The following is a 6,807-nucleotide window of genomic DNA, read 5'->3' on the forward strand; positions in this document are numbered from 1 at the left end:
GCCCACCGCCGGCCCACAAGCCCCCGCGCCACGCGGGGTCAGGGGTCACCACCCCCGTTTCCCCGGTGACGGACCCACTCCCTGCCCCCCGCCGCCCAGGCCACGCGCGGCCTCCGCCACTCCCTGCCAGCCGCAGCCCGCCCGCGCTTCCCATTGGCTGCGCCACCGCAGGAGGGTGGGAGCGCTTTGGCAGCTTCCGCCAATGGGGAAGCGGGGCGGCGGAAGCGGAAGCGGGGCGAGTGGCTACGGAGCTCAGCGGGGCCGGAGCGCTGCCGCCACCATGCCGGGCGCCGCCGAGCGCGGCTCGGAGCTCTCGGAGCAGATCGAGGCCTTCGTGGCGCGGCTGCGGGGCGGCGGGGAGCGGCCGCGCTCTGAGGACACGGCGCGGCAGACGCTGTCGCTACTGCGGAAGATCATCGCGCACGGGCGATGGAGCCGGGCCGGTGAGGGCGGCGGCGGGCGGACGCAGTGCTTCTTCCGGGTGCTGGGAGGAAGGCGGCAGCAGAGCCCGGCGGCAGGGGCTCGGCAGTTGCCGGGTCCGGCGCTCCGGTGGCGGCCGTAGGGTGCAGAGGGAGTGGCAAGGGCGGGGCAGGCCCGGTGCGGCGGCCGGTGCGTGTGCGGTGGCCGGTGCGGCCGGGAGCCTCGCTGGCAGCTGCCAGTGGGTCCGGGCTCCAGCACTTGCCCTGCTGAGCCGCAGAGCCTCCCACCCCACAGCCTTGCTCTTCTCTCGATGCGTCGGTCTGAGCATGGGCTGTTCCAGCAGCAGCCGGTTTCCTCTGTCACTCAACTTACTGCTTATGGTTTTCCGTAAGTTTTGAGTGTGTGCTGCGTCCAGGTGATTCATAGTACAGACACCGCAGTGGAACGAGCAGCCCTGTGAGCAGCTTTCAGCTGGCATCTCTGTGCTTCCTGGTGTTGCATTACTAGTGGCAGCACCAGTCTCTGGTTGTGAGGCATCTGTGGGGCACACGCATCGGTTTGATGCTTGCGTGGGTTTGCTCTGGGCAGCAATAACCAAGGCCTTTCCCTCTTTCAGGAGAGCTCATGGATCTGATCCGGACAGAGGGCCAGAGGATGATGGCAGCCCAGCCGTCTGAGACAACCGTGGGCAACATGGTGCGGCGAGTGCTGAAGGTCATTCGGGAAGAGTATGGCAGGTGAAATGCCCCTGTACCCCGGCGTACCCCTGTACCCTATACTGACAGGTCTTGCTGCCTGTACCCCTCCTAGGAGCCCAGAACAGCCTTCCCACACACCGTGTCCTGCTGCTTCTGTGAGATCTCTGTAGTTTCCATCACCCCCCTGTTCCCGCCTCTCCTGTAGAGGGGCTCGGTGAGTTTAACATCAGAGGAAACCTGTCATTTTCAGCATAGCTGATAACATTTCCTTTAGTGAAACTCCTCTTGGCGTAAGTGCTGTGGGTGCACGAGAACAGTCTGTGCCCTGACCTCGGGCCTCTCTCCTTGCATTCCCAGGAGGGTCCATCCTACTGGAGCAGTCACCTTGAGCCTGCTCCTCATCTGTGGGCTGCAGCGTTTGCATACAACTTAGGAAGGCACTTCATGGCAGAGCTTTGGGTGTCTTTCTGCTAGAGACAGCTAGGGAAGCTCTTCAGCACACTGTGGCGTGCCTCCTGTGTGTGGTTTTCCTTCCTCTCTGTTGACATCCAGGTGTGCTGCGCTGTGGGGATGGTACTCAGCCTGGCCATGCCCCTGCCTTCTCTCCCGAGGCTGAAAGGCTGTTTCTCATCTCGCCCCAGGCTTCATGGGCGCAGTGAGGAAAGTGACCAGCAAGAATCTCTGCACAAACTGCTGACTTCTGGAGGACTGAGCGAGGATTTCAACACCCCTTATCCTCCCCTCAAAGCTAATGTTATTGAAGCTATTAATGAGCTGCTAGTAGAGCTAGGTAACGGATGGGTCTGAACTGCCCCAGGGGTGGAGCTTCTTATGGGATGGGAGCGATGCTTTCCCCTCCTCTTGGGTGGAAAGAAAACAACAAGGATCAGGGAGGCTTAACCTGAAGGAACTAAGGAACTGAAGTCCTGCTGCTCCCAGGACTTAGTTTGGCTTACGGGGAGATGGGTGGAACACTGCAGAGGGAACAGAGTGGGGGCTGTTGGCCTGTGTTCTTGGTCTTCTGGGAAGTTGAGTCCTCTGAGGAAGAGTCTAAAAAATACACCAAGGTTGGACTTAATCCCTATGCACATATAACCTGACCCTTGTCACAGAGCACTGTGATACATTTTTCTTCTTCTGCGATCTTGTGACAGATCAGGTGTCCAGCTCTCAGTCTGAGGCACAGGTTGCCCTGCCTCTCCTTTCTGTGTGGTTCTAGTGCTATTGAACTGTCACTAGTTGTTGCATGGGCATGGTGGTTATCTGGAGTTGTGCTGACATAATCCACTCCCCTCACAATAGAGTTTTTAGTGTGGCTATTTCTAGGAGTAGCTGGGGAGCACAGGGTATTCAAGGGCCAGCTTCTTGGTCCCTGTCCACTGGTAAAAAGAACAGGGAGAAAAGCTGTTCCTGCTCTACCAGTGCTCGTAGCATCGCTGTAGTAAAAAATGATCTTGTTGGACAGCCCTAGCAGCACAAGTGTTGCTTTTCCACCTATGGCTTCCTTCTGTTACAGAGGGCACCACTGAAAACATTGCTATGCAGGCGCTGGAGCACATCCACTCCAATGAGGTGATCATGACCATTGGCTACTCGCGCACTGTTGAGGCTTTCCTGAAGGAAGCTGCCCGCAAGCGGAAATTCCAGGTCATTGTGGCAGAGTGTGCACCGTTCTGCCAGGTAAGGCCCCAGCTGGCTGTCGTCTCCAGGCACCACGCTGTCCTGCGCATTCTTACTGAAATCTTGTCTCTGGAGGCAAGCTGAGTGTTACAGAAGTTCCTTTGCAGTTGAGAGACTGAAGGCGGCTTGTTATCGTACCCTGTGTCCTTCAGTTGGAGGGCTGTATTTGTGCCCCATCGCTTGGTATTTTCGCAGTTCAGACAAGAATTGAGTGCTAATATCTCTACAACTGCACTGCAAGGAGCTGTGTCCCAGGGGACCAATTGGATTCTCCTTTTTAGGGTCACGAAATGGCTGTCCGGCTATCTAAAGAGAACATTGAAACTACTGTCATGAGCGATGCAGCTATTTTTGCGGTCATGTCTCGAGTCAACAAGGTAAGGAGGGCTCCACTGGAGGAGGGAGTTCACAGGAGGTTAGGTGCTTTGGCTTCCCACACCAGCCACAGGTCCCAGCAGTGATGGATGCATTTCTTCACTGAAAACTCAAAACTGTAATAGTCCCTGTTTACAGCTGGGGTGGAGATTTGGGGTGGAATCCCAAGTCAGTGTGATGGCTCACTGCACAGTGATAGGTTTTTCTGCCTTAGTGGCTAACAGACAGAACAGTTATAAGAAACGAAGCCAGGAGAGCCTCAAAAGGATTAACCTTAGTTTTTAAAGAAGATGGAACAAAAAGCAGCATTTCCAAAGAGGAAAAACTCTCCTTGTCTGGAATGCAAAATTGGTGGCGAAGGGAATCACCAAGGTGTGTTTTTTCAAACAACATACCTGTTCTGTACTTTTATAGAGATGAAGACTTGGCACTCCAAACTCAAAAAAAAAAAAAATCTTTTTACTTAATAAAATCTAGCTACACCACTTGCAGCAAGGGCATTGTTGCAGGCAGCAGTTCAAGTTACTTGTGCAATGCTTACTTTGCGGGCTTGTAGAACAACAAGGAACACAGCCCAGTTTCTGCTCAGTGTTCCCTGCAGTAGAACATACATTTGTCCTCTGAAGTTCTCTGTGCTGGCCTCACCATGCTGGAGTCATGTTCTTGTTAGAGAGCAACGTCTCGGTGCAGAGCCAGTGCCAGATGAAACAGATCAGGCATCCAACTGTCCTGTAACTCCAGCCTTTGGCTGGCTGGCTGTTCTGACAAACTCCTCCTCCAGCTCATCCAGCAGGGTCCGAGCCAGGAAGCGTTCCTTCCCCACTCTGCTGTGGAACATGCTATCTAATGCTCATTTGCCTTTTAAGGTCATCATTGGTACAAAGACAATCCTGGCCAACGGCGCCCTGATCGCTGTGAGTGGGACTCACACTCTAGCGCTGGCAGCTAAACACCACTCCACTCCGCTCATTGTGTGTGCCCCCATGTTCAAGCTGTCACCACAGGTAGGCACAGCAGCAATTCAGGACTAAGCCTGCTCTACATAGAGATGGGGGGTGACTTTACGCTTGTGGGAGCTCAGGATGGACAGCACCATCTGTCCCAAGGGGAGGTTGGTAAATGAGCCATCTCCCCCATCTGGTGCTGTTACTTCACATAGGAAGTCCTGACGCATGCCACATTTGGAGGAGGGTCTCCTTGAAGCACCCTCTGCCACATGTGGTAAGCAGTGCATGAGGTGTAAGGATGTAGACCACTGCCTACTAGAGACTGACATCACCATAGTTATTTTTTCTTCAACCACAGCGGATTTCAATTTATATCTTTGGTGTTGAAAGACCCTGTGTACTGACAGAGGAGGTAGATGGAGATGCTCTAAACTGTTTCTTGCACCCTACTTTCTCAGTATTGCCAGATGAAGTTGCAGACCGAGGATTTAGCTTCTCTGCTCCAGTCCCCTAGGCTTTGCAGAAAGGCAGCCAGGTTGTAGGTGGCTCTAAAAGTGCTGAGGGAAAACCCTTCACCTGTAGATGTTACAGAGGTTCTAGGCACAAGCACTATGTAATTATTGTAAACAAGTGTCGTATCACCTGGCAGTCATCTTCCTCTGCTTCCAGCACTCAGGTTCTGTTTTCACTAGGATAATGAGGCAGTCCTTTTTTTTTTTTTTTTTTTTCCTCCCCCCCCCCCCCCCCCCCCCCCTTCCTGTACTCTTTCTCATTCAGTTTCCTAATGAAGAAGATTCATTCCACAAGTTTGTGTCACCACAGGAAGTGCTGCCGTTCACAGAAGGTACTGGTTCTTCTTTATATAGCCTGGTCAATCTGGTTCAGACTATAATTTAAAAGAAATTTTTTAATAGCTCACATAAAGCTTAAATGTAAGACTGTCCTGTAACCCAAGACAGAAAATCCTTTCTTACTGTCTTAAGCAGAAGAGAAGTGCTGGGAACCATCCTATTTTATACATAACTTTCTATTACAGGAGGTACAGAGAAAGGATTTCCCTTGAACACTATCTTTGCACTTTTGCTTCTGCTCTGAAATAGTCAGTGTTTTATTATAGGATTGTAATAATGGTGCCAGGCAGGTGGAAGTTTCCTGTGGGACAGAGCAGATGCCCAACGCTGAGGGCAGCTTCCTTTCCTTCCTACAACTCATGTTAACCTCCTGAAACTTTGTTGTGTGATCCACTTGTTGAAGCCCAGTATCTCTGCAATGGGCTGCCCACAGAAGCACCATCTTCAGAAAGGCACCAGCTCCCAAGTACCTTTTCAGATAGCAAAGCCTCCTTCAAAGCCCTGTTTCTATGTGACAAAGACTACCAGGTTTGGCACAGGTTTTTGGTTTTGGCCTTCTGAGCTTTTCTTTAAATAATAACTTTGGCAGCATCAGGACTCTTACATCCTGGTTACATACTGGCGGTTTTTTTTTTTCAATTAGTAACTACATCAGGGGATCTGTGGTCTTTTATCAGTAAAAACTACCAAAAGAGAGTGCTGCCATTCATCCAAGATTGCTGTATACCTCTAATTCCATGACATCAGTGAGGAAGCTGGAAAGTATCCAGGACATTCCAGTACTGACTTCAGGATGGCATGCACATAGCCAGTGAGCTCAGGAAGATGTTCAGAAGGCTAAATGTACTTTGAGTTGCTTTGCCTAATATTGCTGCTATTCACTTTACAGGGGAGATCCTGGCAAAGATCAATGTTCACTGCCCAGTGTTTGACTACGTCCCTCCAGAGCTCATTACTCTCTTCATTTCTAACATCGGGGGTAACGCACCTTCCTACATCTACCGCCTCATGAGTGAGCTCTACCATCCAGATGACTATGAACTGTAAGGCCACAAAGCGCATCACTCTCTAGACTCTTCCCAACCTTCTCTTTAGAAAGATACAACAGCTGATTAAAGTGTACCTTGTGGTCAGGTTGCTGTGGGGAATTTGCTCAGCAATGTCTTTCCTACCCAAAAGCAACAGAAGGCAGAGCTCTCGTACAGGTTTGGATCTCAGCTGTTAGAAGTCACATGGAGCTGCTAACCTAACTTTGATTTTTGAAACAGCAAGGTGGGAGTTTAACTCTCTGGGGCAGCTAAGCTGTTACTTCAAAGTAGGCTGCAATAAAGGCTGTTTACCATGATCTCACTGTTAAGCACGTTTTCTATATGCAGTTTCTTTGTTTCTTTAACTAGCAAGAGTTTTACCAATGTAGTGAGTTGCCTGCACCCGTGACGCAGTAACAGGCTTTAAGGTGTGCTTTAATCTATGTGTGTGATGGGAATCCATTGGCAGTTGTGTTCAAAATGGATTTTTTTTTGGTAGAAATTTCTGATAATTTTTGGTGACCTGCTGAAATACAAACCAGCTTTTTGTACAATGCTGGAATGGAATTTCCATTCTTGATGAAAAGCAGACCTTGAGAAGTCCTGTCAGCTAGCTGCTTCGCCTCCCTGTCAGAAGGCAGAGCTCAACCTCTTGTTTCGCTTATTGTAGTCTGAGGGTCTTTCCTTTCCTGTACTGAGTGACTGTGATTATTCTTCTTGGGTGGACCTCTCTCATTTGGAAAGCTCTCGATTTTTGTGAGGGTCAGCATGGAATGTCTTAGAAATCTCAGGCTGTTGCAGGTCAGTC

General features: G+C 51.0%; 1 protein-coding gene across 1 annotated transcript; it reads left to right on the top strand.

Annotated features, from left to right (window-relative positions):
- The first annotated feature begins 213 nt into the window (after positions 1 to 213).
- On the top strand, positions 214 to 6,316 carry EIF2B2 (eukaryotic translation initiation factor 2B subunit beta). The gene is made up of 8 exons (XM_055715662.1): positions 214 to 443; positions 1,037 to 1,157; positions 1,760 to 1,908; positions 2,635 to 2,798; positions 3,080 to 3,175; positions 4,040 to 4,177; positions 4,898 to 4,964; positions 5,861 to 6,316. The coding sequence occupies exons 1-8, from the start codon at positions 281 to 283 to the stop codon at positions 6,016 to 6,018; spliced, it is 1,056 nt and encodes a 351-aa protein (XP_055571637.1). The 5' UTR covers positions 214 to 280; the 3' UTR covers positions 6,019 to 6,316.
- The last annotated feature ends 491 nt before the right edge of the window (positions 6,317 to 6,807 follow it).

This window comes from Falco cherrug, chromosome 7 (genome assembly GCF_023634085.1).
Source record: "Falco cherrug isolate bFalChe1 chromosome 7, bFalChe1.pri, whole genome shotgun sequence".
NCBI lineage: Eukaryota > Metazoa > Chordata > Aves > Falconiformes > Falconidae > Falco > Falco cherrug.